The sequence below is a fragment of the Muntiacus reevesi genome, chromosome 16, assembly GCF_963930625.1.
Source record: "Muntiacus reevesi chromosome 16, mMunRee1.1, whole genome shotgun sequence".
Classification (NCBI taxonomy): Eukaryota; Metazoa; Chordata; class Mammalia; order Artiodactyla; family Cervidae; genus Muntiacus; species Muntiacus reevesi.
Window position 1 is genome coordinate 34,336,311 of NC_089264.1, and position 17,085 is coordinate 34,353,395.

At 41.8% G+C, this 17,085-nt stretch overlaps 1 protein-coding gene across 8 annotated transcripts in view; it reads left to right on the plus strand.

Annotated features, from left to right (window-relative positions):
* FAM13A (family with sequence similarity 13 member A) overlaps positions 1-17,085 on the plus strand; it is a 298,485-nt gene that overhangs the window by 267,430 nt on the left and 13,970 nt on the right. For all 8 annotated transcript variants that reach the window (XM_065907141.1, XM_065907137.1, XM_065907138.1 and 5 more), the window contains 6 exons: positions 4,094-4,307; positions 4,771-4,909; positions 5,653-5,734; positions 6,567-6,787; positions 7,437-7,520; positions 16,285-16,380. In XM_065907141.1, the coding sequence (XP_065763213.1) occupies positions 4,094-4,307; positions 4,771-4,909; positions 5,653-5,734; positions 6,567-6,787; positions 7,437-7,520; positions 16,285-16,380 (836 nt within the window). The remainder of the gene's footprint in view (positions 1-4,093; positions 4,308-4,770; positions 4,910-5,652; positions 5,735-6,566; positions 6,788-7,436; positions 7,521-16,284; positions 16,381-17,085) is intronic.

The window sequence follows — 17,085 nt, forward strand, 5'->3', positions numbered from 1 at the left end:
CCCAAGCCCACAATTGGGAATTGTCAGTGAACACATCCTCAAATTGACTCTCTATGCAGGTGGGTAATGCATGGGACACACTATCATGGACTGTGTTGTTCTTCTCAATTCAGTCTTATTATTCTATTTGAGCACCAACTATCAAATCATGAGATTAAGAGAAAAGGAAAAAAAAAACATGAGATAGCCTTGTATTCTTAGAATATTTCAAAACTGAGGAACAGTTGTTCCTACTGAATCTTTCATTATATTGAATTATGTATAATTATGTAACTCTTTTGAATAGGAGCCCTAAATTGTAAGACTGTATAGAATTAAAAGAAAGAGAAAAGAGAGAGAGAAATCATATAAGCATTTCCAGATGCATAGATGAAAAACTTTACTTCTGTTCTACCTGCAGCTAATGATGAAATATTTATTTTTACTTTAATGTTGAAATTCCTAATGCTATTATATTTCTGTTTTTTAAAGTAACAAATCTCTTAGAGATTATCATACTAAGAGAAACGTCAGACAGAGAAAGACAAACCACTTATATGTGAAATCTGAAAAAATGATGCAAAAGAACTTGTTTATAAAACAGAAATAGACTCACAAACAGAAAGCAAACTTATGGTTATCAAAACGAAAAGGGGGTAGGGAGGAATAAATTAGTAGGAGTTTGGGATTAACAGATACAAACTACTGTATATAAAATAGACAACCAACCAGGATCTACTGTATAGCACAGGAAATTGTATTCACTATCTTGTAATAACCTATAATGGGAAAAGAAAAATATTACATATATATATGTATAAAGCTAAGTTACCTTGCTATATACCTGAAATAACGCAACATTCTAAATCAGCTATCCTTCCATTAAAAAATAAACAGAATCATACAGTAAAAATTTTAAAAATGAATTCAAGAGACAGTGTCACCCATAAGCTAGAATTTCTTCAGAATTTCTGTGTACTTCATATATAGCACTGGTGACACCAGGAACATGGCACATCTGGTTTTCTTGTCAGTGAAGTGATGGATCAAGAATGGAGGCCCAGAAGACGGCTGCATTAACAAAAAGGCAGTCTGACGGATGGCCCCATGTTAGCCACAAAGCATCAAACAAGCACAGTTCAGTTCTGTGATTAGTATTTTGTAGTTAACTCAGGATCACAGTTTATTTTTTACCGGAGACATGCTTGGTTAGGGGTCACAAACACGTACTGTGTTTTGCAGAAATGGTACATAGAGACCACATAAGTTCAAAACTCAAAGATTAGTTGTACCATATTTTAAGAGCTATTCTGCTAGATTCAGACAGATGAACATACTTCAGGACCTAAAATAACACCTTTCAAACTAAGGTTTGATGCGCAGAAATGTCAAACCAGCCAGCACAGCAGCATGCCAGCATCAGCATCAGACTTCGTTTTCCCTGTGCCCTTTGTCCCTGTCAGCCACCAAAGCCTTCCCCTGGGTGTTATGCTCCTTGACCACTGCCTTCGGCTTGATCGTTCAAGCCATCTTAACCCTTTCCCTGTCCTGGCTCCATTGATTTTAGTCCTTATAGAAAATTACTGCTGTCCTATGAAGTAGATGTCATCTGGTCGGTTTAATAGTTCCATTTTCTGCAACTGCACCCTACATTCTTATTATTTTTCTAGGGATTACTTGCCACTCACCCTCTGCTTCCCTCATCCCCCCTCACTTCTCAATTACTTTCACTTTTTCTTGTCGACAGTTCCAAGCTGCTCATATCTAAGCCCTGCCACTTAGGAGGAGCCAGCCAACCGCATCAGTATAGATGATGAAACAACTCCTGTTTATCTCCTGCTGTAGCCAAGTCTGTTCTCTGCCACTCTCTGAGACTCAGTAGGCAGGACTCTGTCTTTAACATGCTTTCTTTGTTTAAAGTATTTATATTGTCATCTGTGTTATAAGATGACTTGGTTGTCTTTAAATTTTGAGAACCTGTGGACCTCATTCCACATGAGGTTAATATTTTTTTTTAATTAATGTGCTTAAGTCTTACTACATTGTGGGATCTTAACATTTTTAAGACAGTCATCCTTGTTCCTGAAGCGCCTGGCACATTCTAAATTGAAGCACTGTCCAAGAGGGCCGGAGACTTGAGTTTCTAGATCCAGCTCTTATCACTGATTAGGTATTTGCTCTTGAATTCCTTGGGTTTCACTTTCCTTATCTGTAACTGTTGAATCAAAGCAGTAGTTCTCAAACCTGACTGAATTATGATCACTTGAGAAGTTTTTTTAAAGACTGTGTGTTTATGTCTCACATATCTGGACCCTCACCTACAAATTGTCTAATTGGGTGGCGTGAGACCTGTATGTTAGAAAAGAAAAAAGTGAAAGTCATTCAGTCATGTCCGACCCTTTGCGACCCCATGGGCTATACAAGTCCATGGAATTCTCCAGACCAGAATACTGGAGTGCGTAGCTTTTCAACCCAGGGATTGAACCCAGGTATCCCGCATCGCAGGTGGATTCTTTACCAGCTGAGCCACAAGGGAAGCCCAGGAATACTGGAGTGGGTAGCCTATCCCTTCTCCAGTGGATCTTCCCGACCCAGGAATCAAACTAGGGCCTCCTGCATTGCAGGCGGATTCTTTACCACCTGACCTATCAAGGAAGCCCGAGCCATCAGGGAAGTATGTTAGGAGTTATTTATATTTTCCTCTGTGACCCTGATGTGCAGCCACAGTTGAAAAGTCACTGGATTATTTGTTGTATGAAGTTTCAACCAACTTTAATGTTCTGTGATTACTGTATGATTTTTTAAGTAAAATACTAAGTAAGCCCTTGTTTAAGATGATTTTGTGGATTTTAGAAATACTTTGATAGCTGAAGGAGCAATTGTTCCATGAATCAAACTGAGGGAATCCCAGAATTTAAGATCATAGCCAAATTCCAGCCTTGTGTAAATTACAATATCCACAGTGGTATTTAAGACATAACCTTTTTTATAAATGATAAAAGTGTTACAAATGAAATACCATACACCATCTGAGATCTGTCCTTAAAATATATTAGACAGGATTTTTTTTAATGAGGAAAAGAACACATGAAGGTAGGTCTTGCAGTAAAAATAAAGCCATCCTATTCCCTCACAAAGTGAAAATTCAGGATTTTGTGCTGTTTTTTCTTCAAGATTGTCTAAAATAACTCATACTGATTTATTCTTTTTTATTTTTGACTATTTTTATGCATGTTTCTTACTTTAACTATAGTCTGATGTTGCTATTCAGTCACTCAGTCATGTCTATCTCTTTAGACCTCATGAACTGCAGCACGCCAGGTTTCCCAGTCCTTCACGGTCTCTCGGAGTTTGCTTAAATTCATGTCCATTGAGTTGATGATTCCGTCCAACTTAAGTAGCCTCTAAAAGTTCCAAATACAGAGCATGCATTTTAGACATGCTAAATCCCAACACACTAAAGCAAAAGCATACAAAACAGCTTGTTGAATGACCTCAGCAGAGGCTTAACCTGAATCAGTGGGCTCTCCCAAGATGAATGTGATTCCTTAACCCGATTCCCTAGTTGTATCAGTAAAGGATGTCCAGCCATGATGCCAAACCCCTTGCTCACAGACACATAGGCGTTTCTGTTCCATAACCCCCTCAGGTGGAGAAATGCTCCTCAGTGATCTGCCAGGAAAGTTGGAAGCTCACTCTAGTGGCTTTTCCTCAGGGCAGCCCTAGCACAGTAACTTTTGAAAGCAAATGAAGGTGGAGATAATAAAATAGATGATGACTGAATCAGATAGATTCGCTGATTCAGGTCCCGGCAGTGTCTTGAGTCAGAACCTTCGATCTAAAATGTGAAACTGGGAATTCCCTGGTGGTTCAGTGGTTAGGACTCAGTGCTTCCACTGCAGGGAACACAGGTTCAATCCCTTCGGGGAGCTAAGAACCTGAACTAAGAACCTGAATGCCATGTGGTGCGGTCAAACAAATGAGCTAATAAATAAGTAAAATGTGAGACTGTCCAGTGCCTCCTCAATTCACTGCCTCCTAATGCATTCAGAAAACTTGGGAAACAGGTGTGCTTTAAAGAACAATTTGCCCTCTTGCCCGTGTTCTTTTCCAGAGCCTATCCCTGCCTTCTCCTCGTGGCAACAGGAGAGCGTGGACGCTGACGAAGCGCGCCTCTCCCCGCAGGCCGGGCGCCTGATTCGGCAGCTCCTGGAGGAGGACAGCGACCCCATGCTGTCCCCCCGCTTCTACGCTTACGGGCAGAGCCGGCAGTACCTGGACGACACAGAAGTGCCTCCTTCTCCCCCCAATTCCCACCCTTTCATGAGGTGTGTTTCTTTGTGTTGCTGAGGCACAGAGGTTCCATTCGTGTTAACTTTAAAAGGGAGAGGAATGTTACCCATGGCTAGTCATGTTTTTCACTAGGTTGTAAGTGTATCCGAGTGCACAGGCTCTGTTGTAACTTCACAGGTGACCTGTGACCGACTACAGCATCACCTACTGAAGCTCCCTTAGTGCCTCCTTCCCAAAGCTCTCTCAAATTTAGCTGTGAGGTCCAGTGTGCACATTTCAGTCCTAGCTTTGCCAGGCGTAAAGGCGACCTGGAGAAGATTGGATGTTTAAAAGGCAGGATATACAGAGCTGAGGGTCGCCAAATGTGGTCACAGTGGGCTTTCTTTTATTTGAGAGGATAAGCACACCCCCCCCCCCACCACATCCCTCGTCCCTCGCGCCCCTCGCAGCAGGCGGTGACCACTCCTGGGAGGCTGACCCGCCCTGTACCCCTCACAGGCGCCGCAGCTCCTCTCTCGGCTCCTACGAAGATGAGCAAGAGGACCTGACACCCGCCCAGCTCACTCGAAGGATTCAAAGCCTTAAGAAGAAGATCCGGAAGTTTGAAGACAGATTTGAAGAAGAGCGGAAGTACAGAGTGAGTGCTCACTGGCTTCTTTCTGGACCCACCCCGACACAATGCCTCAGTGCCTCGACTATTCAGAGAAGGGGTGACAGTTCAGGAAGCTTTGTAGGGAATCACGAAAGGCAGTAAACGCTGAGCAATAAACCCTGATAAACTCCAATATCACGTGTCAGCATTTTCCTTGCACAGGAAAATATCCTGTGCATATCCTTACAATGAATTAAAGTCTTTCACATTTGTCTTGTAAATTGATCAGTGATCAGGGATGGGGAAAATCATTAAGTGAAGTATTTTGTTTGGCTAAAACTTAATTCAGAATTATCTTCTAAAATTTAACTAATTCTGATCTCATTCTTTTCTCAGCTCTATCCTTAGTATTTCCTACAAGAATAACAAAAAGACATTTTTCACAGTGGTTGTTGTGTAAAATATCATATACCCTACTGCTTTCTATCCTGTTAAGCTGAGAGGTTGAATCCTACAGATAATGGAAAAGAGGTCATAGACTCATGGAAGTCCATGACCCTAACGATCCAGCATTTTGTCTCTGAGGAATTCTTTGAAAGCATCAAAAATGACTAGCTATAAAGAAGGATAATGGAATTCCACCTGTGAAGTTGCTCTGATTAATCACAGTTCATTTATTATTCCAGTGAAACTCAGCTTTTCTTTGCTGTTTAAAACAAACTGATCATCAAACTCTTCTGTCTCCTGCCCCAATTCCAAAACATTTACTCTAGATTTCCTTTTTGCAGCCTTCCCACAGCGACAAAGCAGCCAATCCAGAGGTTCTGAAATGGACAAATGACCTTGCCAAATTCCGGAAACAACTTAAAGGTAGGGAAGGTTCTAGACCTATGTCATGGTCTTCAGAGAACAAGCCAAGTGCAGAAGCTGTGATCTCACTGCGTGCTGAGAGCCACTTACCACTAAAATGTTCTAGGAGAGACTGGTTCCTTGAAGCTGACTCCCAGGGCCCTCGACATTCAGGGCACATTTTCTCTGCATCCTCCCATGGCCTCCATCACAAGGAAACCCAGATCAGTTAAGATGCTGAAAATTCTGCAGGATTTTTTTTTCCCCCTAAATAACTAATCTAAGAATGATGGTTTCAACACTTATTAGGAACCTATTTAATCCAAGGTGTTATTTGCTATAGAGTTAGGAAATGATATAGAGACAGTAATGGCTATGAAAAGAATTTGGTCCCTGTCCCTCCCAGAGCTTGCTGTCATTTAGGACACAGAATCATGTAAACAAAGGAATAGAATGCAAAGTGAAAATAATTCCAAAATGAGATATTTACATCATATGGAAAAGATTGGCCAACATTTGGGCATTAGACCTGCAAATACCTGTAAATGTTATGGGATTCCGTGTGGGAAGACATCAGCCTCATTCTGAGAACAGCCTGCAGCATGGATGGTAAAGAACTAAAACTTTCTCAGGAATTAAGGTTAGGAAACCATGCCAGATAATACAGGAAAACATTATCATTTTCTTAAGTTTAAGAAATAATAACCCAGGGATTTCAGCTAATATTATAATTAGATGCTTTCTGGGAGGAAAGAAAAGACAAGACTAAGCACTTGTTAACAGCAAGAAAAACAATCTGGGTTCAGCAGATGTCAATTCTCATACATCTCCACCCCCAAATCTTTTCTCCTAGAGTCCAAACTGAAGATATCAGAGGAGGACCTACCCCCCAGGATGCGGCAGCGAAGCAACACACTCCCCAAGAGTTTCGGCTCCCAACTTGAAAAAGAAGATGAGAAAAAGCAAGAGCTGGTGGATAAAGCCATAAAGCCTAGCGTGGAGGCCACACTGGAATCCATCCAGAGGAAGCTCCAGGAGAAGCGTGCAGAGACCAGCCGTCCCGAAGACATTAAGGTGTGATTCTGTGATGAGCCCAAGAAACTGCTAATCCCAAACCATTCCAGTCATTGTGGGAGGGTGGCAGGGCATGCCCCGGGGTCCCAGTAGGGAGAGTGACGAGTCACACCTCTTTGTATCTCCCTCACCTTCCCCTTCCACACATTGAGACTCCAAAGAAGCAGATGAAACAAGCTCAGAGTGCTTTTTAACTATAGGTCCTTTGGTTTGGACTGCAAATAGAAAGCAGGAAATCCTGTTGTACAGGTTACAGAATGGACTTGTTTCAGTTAAGAGACAGTTTGGTGACTCTCTGAGGTAGGAGGATTAGAGACAGGCCTTTGGGAATGTGTATCCTGTAACCGTATTCGCCGCCGGAGTCATTAGGCTAAGCCCCGTGCACCTCACGGCCGTGCTGATCCCAGTCCAGCATGCCTTTGCCACTACATGGGAGAAGGGAGTACTCATAGGTGATGATTCTGCTGTCTGTGTTTCCAGCTGCGTATGAGGAACAGCTAATTCCTAGCTTTGGATGGAGCTAGGGAGAGCTGTTGTGTAAACATTCTTTTTAACCTTACTTTGGGAAACTTGTTTAACTAAATAAAGCAGTTGCGATGTTCACAAATGTTTTCCCCTCTCTCATTTCTCTGTCCTTGTGTTTATACAGGATATGACCAAAGACCAGATTGCTAATGAGAAAGTGGCCCTGCAGAAAGCTCTGTTATATTATGAAAGCATTCATGGACGGCCGGTATGTGAATGCCTACTGAATTTTCTTTTTTATTTTTTTTCAAGTTATTTTTTTTATTGGAGTATAATTGCTTCACAATGTTGTGTTAGCTTCTGCCGCACAACATGAATCAGCTGTCTGGACACATATCCCCTGTCTCTTGAGCCTTCCTTCCACCTGTCCCCTCTTCCCACCCCTCTAGTTCATCACAGGACATCAAGCTGAGCTGCCTGTGTCACAGAGCAGCTTCCCGCTAGCCATCTGTTTTACACATGGTAGTTTATATGTGTCAGTACTATTCTCTCTGTTCGTCTCACCCTCTCCTTCCCTGATTGGGTCCACAAGTTCAGGTGTTCCCGCCCTACAAATAGGTTCATCAGTACTGAATTTTCTGACTGGGGTAAATTACCAGGCTTTGAAGTGGATCTTCTGTGTTCAGTATTTTGCAATTGAGGTGTCCAGATACTTAGATCACTATATATTTTCACCAGAACTAAGCTTTTTGAAGCCTAAACCTATGGTAAGAGTTCCACTACCTATTAAGTGCTAAATTTAATTAAGTTCCAAAGAAAAATCAGTTTGCAACTAAATGTGGTCTCTAGTGTCCTGCTTCGAGTAGAAAATAGTGGAGGGGGGTATGAATTGGTACACAGAAGCCGAGAGTGAAGGAACATGCCTGCCCCTGAGTCTGCCCCAGTAAGCTGTCATCACTAGCTCTAGGCATTCTTATCCATAAAAGGAAGGTGCTAAGCTCGAGTGATCTGCCCTAAAATTCAGTTTCTTTTCAGTGCAGTTTGCAACCCGTGTTTGCTGAGAAGTTTCAGCTGCCATACAGAACTAAAACCGAGAGGAATCTAAAATGTGGCCTTAGAAGCGTTTGAGGCGATTTGTTATTCAGCAAGCACATTTATCTTCTGCTTGCTGTTAGTCCTGGGGGAGACAATAGTTCAACAGGCCTCCACTCTATTCCTAAGGGAGCTCGTAATCTGATATCTTTGTCAGTGACTCTTAGTAACCTTCTGTTAAGAATGCTGTCAAGAACCCAACAACACAAGTTCTTAAGAGCAGGTGTAAAGAAGCAGGAGGTGTATATTCACAGATGGACTTTTATATCACCAAAATGCACAGACCTCTTTTCCAGTTGTCATAGCTATGTAATGGAGAGAGTCTTTGCATCACAAATATGCTCTCTTAGATGAAGAAATTTCGAGAATAGAGCACTGGACTACAAGATCTGTGAGAGCAGGGATTTTGGGGTTTTTTTTTTTTTTTTTTTACCTAACAGTAAACCTGGACCTCAGCATCTAGCATGAGACCTGATGCAGAACATGTGGCCAGTTGTCTGTCTAATGAGCCTACCTGGTATTTTGATTCTGAATTTACTAGGTTTAAATTAAAAAAAAAAAAAGCTGGAGTTGATGATTGATTTTGCTGGCCTGTCCCTACAGTGGAAAAATACTGGCACTCTGGGATAATGGTCATGTTTCAAGCCAACTGTTGTTTTGGATTTTTTTAAAAGGCATTGAACCAAACAGTAAATGCTCTGGAGCTCAGATGTATTGTGAAACTTCGTCCTTCTCTTCCGGGATATTCAGAACTTGCGGAGATAGAACTAATCCTCTTCTAAACAGAGGAGAAACTCCTTCTCCACTGAAGACTCAGCGCCTTTAGGTGTCAATCTCCTCAAGCCCCCAGGCAGGGCTCCGTGAAGGAGGTGGGGCCCGCGTGTCTTCCTTCTTTTCATGATATGGATTCAGGCTATGACAGAGATAGACTCCCTTAAAGACTGTCAGCAGTGCTGTAGTCTGCAGCTTGCTGCCAGAGCAGGGGGCTGTCTGCCGTGGTACTTACTGCTCCGAGGTGAGCACAGCCTCTCCTCCTGTCTGGACTGTGGCAGTCAGCAGGCCCTAGGCTCACAGTGTGTGTTGAGTCACTCCGATGTGTTGGAATCTTTGCAACGCCATGGACTATAGCCCGCCAGGCTCCTCTGTCCATGGAATTTTCCAGGCAAGAATACTGGAGTGGGTTGCCATGCCCTCCTCTAGCAGATCTTCCTGACCCAGGGATGGAACCCAGCTCTCTTGCATCTCCTATCATGTGCCACCTGGGAAGCCCTAGATTCATACCCAGCTCTGCTGAGACTGGCTCTGTGTCTCTGGGCCTCTTAGGCAACTGCCTGAGCCTCAGTGATTTGTCTGCGTAATAGATGTCTGTTACCATGGGTTGTCATGGAGACTGACATCACACACACACATAGACCTGTAGGCTGTCTGGCACTTGACAGAGGAAGTGGGGCAGGGTGGCTTTGCTGGGAGTTAGGTGGGACTCCTCTGTAAATGACAGGTTTCTCTTCTGGTACTTATAGGTTCTGCCCTCTGCTGTCTACTTCCTATTAAATAATTGAATCAGGAGAAATGTGCAATTTTTAGCTCTCTTACCGATAGGAATTTGAACCATTAATCCTTGGCCCTTTCTTTTATCATTCTTGCAGATGAAGGAACAACATTTCTGAGCCTGGATTCTAGCATCTCACAGGTCAGGGACACATGCTCCAGTAAGTTTGAGTGTCATTTATTCCTGGTCCCAGGTCGGGCTCTCTGCCTCTCTCTGGAACCTGATACTCCCGCCTCCTCAGGAGAAACAGAGTTCACTTGATATCTTGCCAGTCTGAAAACCAAAGAGTGAACTTTTCATTCTTAACATCTGTGATGTTGCCATGGACCCTGGACTTAAGAATAACATTTGGGCAACACTCTTCTTAAAAGAAAAACACAAGTACTCCCAGGGCTATGCTGTCATTACAAACCTTCGCTTTTTAGAAATGCAGGTGCTTAGAGCCTGGTGGATTTTTGCTGAGTCTGTAGATTCTGATATAAAAGAACACCAACAGTCAAAATCACCGGCCAAAACAGTTATCTGTTGCTTCTGTACATTGTTTAACAAGGTTGTTTGCTTTAATGAGACACCCTCCAGACAGACTAACACATGTGTGAAAACCAAAAACACAGTCGTCTACACACCAGCACATAATTCCCTGTGAATTATTATTAAAATGTGTCCTTTTCAACATGTAGGGGTCTCATCAGAAGACCACGTCCCAGAAGTACAGCACATAGCTGCAGCCCCCCATGACCCCTTCTGCAGACCCAGATGATGGTGAAGAGGAGAGAGCGTGGGTGCATCTGCAGAGCTTCAGGGTTCTCATTGATACATTTCAATCTTGTCTTTTAGAAACTGGGGAACTAAGCGGAGCATATCCTGTTCAAATTTAAGTCCAGATTCTAAAGCCACATATAAGTGGTATCATTTGTTTATCTGTTGGTTGGGAAGATCTGATCTTTGCCCAGTCAGCCCACTGTTGTTGCCTGATAATAAAGGAAGGACAGTCACCATTTTCTGAATCAATGGGACAAAAATGCAGCAGGTATAAAATTCCATCTCCTTTACCTTCTCCCACTGGCAGTTTTATGACTCAGAGGTACCACCTCCACACACAGATTCGGAATATTTTTTGTTTTACTAAGGAGATTCTGGGCCAGTGTAGTTTCCTGACTACTGTAATTTCTTGCTATTGCTCAGAATAAGAAATCTCTGTGAACTCAATATGGGCAGAACTCTCAGCTTGGAGGCAGAATTTTTATCTCAAGATGAAAACAAGATTTTTTATCTTAAGGTGTCATCTGTATCTTGAGATGACAATTCTTTATCTTAAGATAATCTTGGCCAAACTCTGTTAGGGGAAAATGCTATACTATGACTTCTTTGGTATGTCTTGTGGTTACTGTGTTAAGATCCTCCTTGCTTATTTGTTAATGTATAGAAAACTGGACTGGGAGTCAGTCCACCTGCGTTCTTGAACCAGCTCAGTTGCCTTGGGCAGATCATTCCTGAGAGCTCTCCAGTGCTTAGTTTTATCATATTAGAAAGTAAGACTCTTCTAACTTTAATATTCCATGGTTCTAATGTTATCACTTTCTTCAAGTTAGAAACTTCATTCTTTTTATCTTTCACCTTTGTTATACCATTCAGCTAACAGCAACCAAATCAGTATTTCTGTAGAGAAGCTTTATATGAGGCTAAGACGAACACCATCACAAAAGATAAATGTGTTCACCTAATCAGGCTTTTGTGATTTCTGTCTGAGACTTGCCCTTACTTAAACATGGATAATATTGGCTGGTGTTCCCGTTGTACTTTGATGTATTATCTGAGACTTATACAGCAACCAGTTAGAATAGTAAGAGAACAGTAGACGAAGATTTCTTTGCATCAGAAAACAAAGATTTAGTGGAAGGTGCTGCTTTCAAATCCATTAGATCTGCGTATCCTAATTTTTATGTTGTTTTGACTTGTGTACAAAATTACATTTTAGTCTTAACCCTATTTGTACACATTGAAAGCCATTCAAAAGTACCACTTAAATGAAAAATTAAATAATGACTTGAAGCAAGAAGAGTGAAATTATGTTGAAAAGACAGTATACTGTATGCTTGGCCTAAGGTCATTTTCAAACAATTCAGGATCATAAAGATTTTCTAATCTGAATTCTACACTTTGCCTATCAAGAAACTGAGGCTCTGAGAAGAACTTCACTGGCTCCTTCTAAGGCCTGTTACTGGTTTTAGTGGAATCCCTGAGCGGCTGATGACTGGAGAATAAGAGATGTCAACTTCTGAACAGTTTTCCCATGGTCCAGTTAATATCAGCACCCCCTTTTTTAACAGTTCAACCAATGGGCTGCTTTGTTTCTCTAACTGTTGGTTAGGTTTTGACTCTGCTCTCAAATCCAGCACTGATAATTACATGAGACTTGGCTTGATAATGGGTGAAAGTTGTATTGAGTTTCAGTATCACCATGCCTTTGGCTTCAGGCATTTATCATGAAAATAATTCTAGAGTAAATCAAGTGGTATTCTTTCCAGACCTAAAGATCACTGATTTTTTGGTGTTTAGATAGCTCTATCAAATGCCAACACTGACTGACGGGTATCTTGATGAGTTTTGACTCTTCATAGTCAAGAACTGGACTTTATCCGATCTCTCACAGGTGATAGTTCTAAACATCATTAATTGTTTTTTTAACTGTTATATTGGAGTATAGCTAGTTAGCAATGCTGTGATAGTTTCAGGCGGACAGGAAAGGGACTCCACTATGCATATACATTTACATGTACCAATTCTCACCAAACTCCCCTCCCATCCAGGCTGCCATGTAATATTGAGCAGAGTTCTGAGGGTCATTAATTTTTAAAAGAAGCGATTCATAGAAAATCTAAATATCAGCGTTATAAGCCAAAAACAGGCTTCCCAGGTAGTGCTAGTGGTAAAGAGGCTGCCTGACAATGCAGGAGATAAAAGAGGCGTAGGTTCGATCCCTGGGTCAGGAAGATCCCTTAGAGGAGGTCATGGCAACCCACTTCAGCAGTCTTTCCTGAAGAATCCCGTGAACAGAGGAGCCTGGTGGGTTACAGTCCATGGGGTCACAAATAGTCAGACACACTGAGTGACTAACCAGTACCACAAGCCAAATATTAATGTAAGCCAGCTATCCTCTTCATCTACTCTAACTAGAAAATTTAGTTTTCGCACAAAGAATTAGAAAATCGATTCTGTCGAATTTTCCGCATCTGGCTAATTTTAGCAGTAAGTCTTCTTCCAAAATCCAAAGTCTCCTTTCACCATCCAAAAATGTTTCTGTGAAGCAACTGCGGTTGACCCTTGAAATAATGCTGAAGTTGGGAATTGTTCAACACTCATCATAGTTGAAAATCTGAGTGTAACTTAGAGCCAGCCCTCTGTCTGCATGGTTTTGCCATTCTGAATCCATGGAGGCAACCATGTGGTGGATTGTGTAGTAACACAGTTTACTATTAGTTTACTACTATTGTAGTAATACAATTTACTATTGAAAAAAATCTGCGTATAAGTGGACCCATGCAGTTCAAACCCATGTTGTTTTAGAGTCAGATATAGTAATAGGATGCTAATCCTCAGTGGGGAAATGCTGGTTCCTTATTATTTTTATTTTTCATATGTCTTTTGGTCACTAAATATCTGTTGTTTATCTTACACAGTAATATTTCACCACATGTCATATGTTGACAATTAGGATGTACCTTAATCTCATAAATAGTGGGTACATCTTGTATTAAAAAAAATTATTCCTTGTGTTTCAATCTTAAGTTTTGTCATTTTACATGTGAGATTATCCAAGTCATTTATTTCTATTCCTCACACTTATTTGTGGATATTGTTCAACTTCTCTTGAAGTATAAGTACAGAAAAGAGCCTAAATTTTAATTATATGTCTTGGTAATTTTCACAAGATAGACAAATCCATGTAATCAACATCCTGATCAAGAAATTTAAAATGGCCCACCCTCTGAAAGCCCTTATCATGTCCCCTTCTAGGCAATACCATGACCTTCCACCCCACCAGCAAAAACTTGACTTCTAACCTTATAGATTTGATTTGCTTATTTTTGAACTTTATATAATTAGGACCTTACAGTGTATATTCTTAGGTGTCTGACTTGTTTTTCTTGGCTTTATTTTTTTGAGATTAATGCTGCATACAGCTGTATTCATTCATTTTCATGGCTGTGTAGTATTCAGTTTTGGAAACTTAAAATACTTATTCATTCTACCATCGTTGGGCATATGGATGGTTTCCAGTTTGGTGGTGCTATAAATAATGCTGCTCTGATCATTCTTTTATGTGTCTTTTGGTAAACTTTAATCCAGGTTTGTTTGATGTGTGCTTAAGGATGGAATTGATGAGTCATATGTTTAGCTTTAGGAGATACTGCCAAATGGTTTTCCAAAGTATTTCAGCCTTGCCAGTACTGAGAGAGAATTCCAGTTGCCCAGCATTCTTTCTGACACTGGACACTGTCTTTCACATTAGCCATTTTGGTAGGTATGTTCTAGTAATACCTGTGGTTTGATCTGCACTCTTTTTTTTTTTTTTTTTTTTTATGAAATAGTTCTTATGTTCCCTTCCAGTTCTAACAGTCATACTTTATGAAATAACAAATGTAAAACTCCTTTTACTATGACAGATAGTAAAAGCAAGAAAATGCCGCCTCTTGATATTTTGGTAACAGAGAAAGACAGAAATAAGTTGTTATTATTATTGCTTATGGCAGAAAATGAATCCACAAGATGACAGTAAATAAATGCCACAAGATTGGCAGTATCCTGTCTTGGCTTGTGAGATTTATCCAAGGTTCACTTATTGTTGATCACTTTGAGAAAGGCACATAAAAAAAGGCAGCAAAGGGTGATCAGTTCATGCATTATCTAGACTTGTCTTCAAAGTTGAAGGCCCATAAGAGAGATGGTCAGAGCTAATACTGTTACCCTTCCTCACATCTGTAAGCCTTGCCTTGTGTGTACAATGGAAATAAAATGCAGAAGAACAACAGTAAACTTGAAACAAAGATACGTCATCTCTTACTCCATTTTAGTAAACAAATGCATACTTACGAATTTGGCATGCCTTTCTATATTTGAAATATTCTTTCACTCATTTTGCAGACACTTATGGGATATTTTTATCACATCAGGCACTGAAATAGTTACCAGAACAGTTTACCGTTCTGGAGGCTGGAAGCCCAAGATTAAGGCGCTGGTGTCTAGTGAGGGCCCACTTCCCAGTTCATAGCCAGCCATCTGTTCGCTGTCCTCACATGGCAGAAGGGGTGAGGGAGCTCTCTGTGGCCTCTTTTATAATAAGGGCGCTAATCCTGTTCATGAGGGCACCATCTTCATGACCTAGTCACTTCCTGAAGACCTCACTTCCAAAAACCATCACATCGGGGATTCATTTTCAACTTATTAATTGGAAGTTGGGGCATGGGGGGCAGTGAGTTGAACATAAACATTCCATCCATAGCAAAGCATATGTGAATTATAAGATACACACAGGCTGTATTTGGTGACTCAAAGGAGAGAATGAGCAGGTCTCCGAGAATGGGGCGTGTTGGAAGAAGGCTGCACAGGGAGAGAGGTGGCTCTTGATCTGGAATTTACCAAACCAAAGAGCAGAGAGGAGGCCACTCGAAGACAGAGGGAGCTAGACAAGGAGGAATGACACTGCTTGAGTTATAAGTTGAGTTATAACTTATATAACTTGAGTTATATAACTCAAGAGCTTGAGTTATAACGGGGAGGAGGAGAAGCTGCAGGTGATGAGGGGCCTCAGATACTATGCCAGGGAGCTGGGCTCGTTTTCTCCCCATTGTCTATTAGAGTTGGTCCTTTAAACATTTTTGAACCCTGAGCCAGATTTTAGGGACAAAGAGATGAGTGAATCCACGTATTCTGTCAGCATGTATTCCTTGAAAGCCTGTTTGCTTGCATTTGTCCCTAAAAACACAACACCGTTCCATAGGGAAGAGAGACATTTTTAAAAACTGATCACAGAACTGCAAGGTAAGTAGTATAATAGAAATATTAATATATGCTTTCTTCTTCCCAGGACCTAGAAAACAGTGAATCATCTGGAATTCTGAACCTTCCAGAATTTTACATAGAAAACTAATAATTAATAAGGATCACAGTTTTGAGGAAAAGTAATACTTCTGAGGGAGTGATTTCACGTGATCTGCAGCCAAAGTAGATATTTTAAGTTTTCATTGACTCATGGTATCAGTTTAAATAAATTTTACAAGAGTGGTGAGTCTTCAATTGAATCACCTGTTCTTCCTCTGAGTCCACAGCATGCTCAGTCAGCCTGGCCACCAGGAGCAGGTTTCTCAGCTCTCCTGTTCTTGCCTTTCAGGTGAGCAAGAATGAGCGTCAGGTTATGAAGCCACTGTACGACAGGTACCGCCTGGTCAAACAGATCCTGTCCCGAGCCAGCACCATCCCCATCATTGTGAGTACCCCACGCCCGGTTGCTGACTGCCTGGCTATATTATTCGGGCACTAACTTGCCTTCTCACGAAATAACAGTCTTTCGTAGTTGAACCTGCCATTAGTATCAGTGGCCCCTAAACTTGAGGGATGAAAAATTTATCGGAGACTTCTGAGGTGACGTTTGCCAAGAATGAGCAAATCTGAAGCTGACAGAATCCCACAAGCTGTGGCCGTCCACTTCATCTGACGTGCGCTGGGTCAGCTCCCCCACGCTTTCCTTAGAGACAGAGCATCGGGAAATGGCTGTGCTCCCCCAGGGGCCGCTGCACCCAGAGTCCCTCTCTGGCCTTAGGGGCCTGGTTAGTGTTCTTCGCTCTGCCTCCAAGACGGAGATCCGCCCTGCTGGAGCATACCCAGGGAGAAATCCTCTAAGGAACTCAAGAGAGGGAACCGCTTCTTCTTGGAGATGTAGGAAAGAGTGAGGCAAAGAAAAGGGAGAGCAGCTAGCCGCTGTGAACCATGTTCAGTGGCCTCCATCCTTGGACTTCACTGCTTTTGGCCTCTGAATTGGGATTTTGTCAAGAGGAGGGAGCAGCGACTGGCCCTCAGTTTAGGATAAAGCCTTTCGCGCACTGGCCAGCTTGCCCCATCCCCGATGCCGGCCCAGCTGGCGGGGGTAGTGGTCCTGCCCTGTCCATCTCGTGGGGGACCTCTGCCTCTGTTC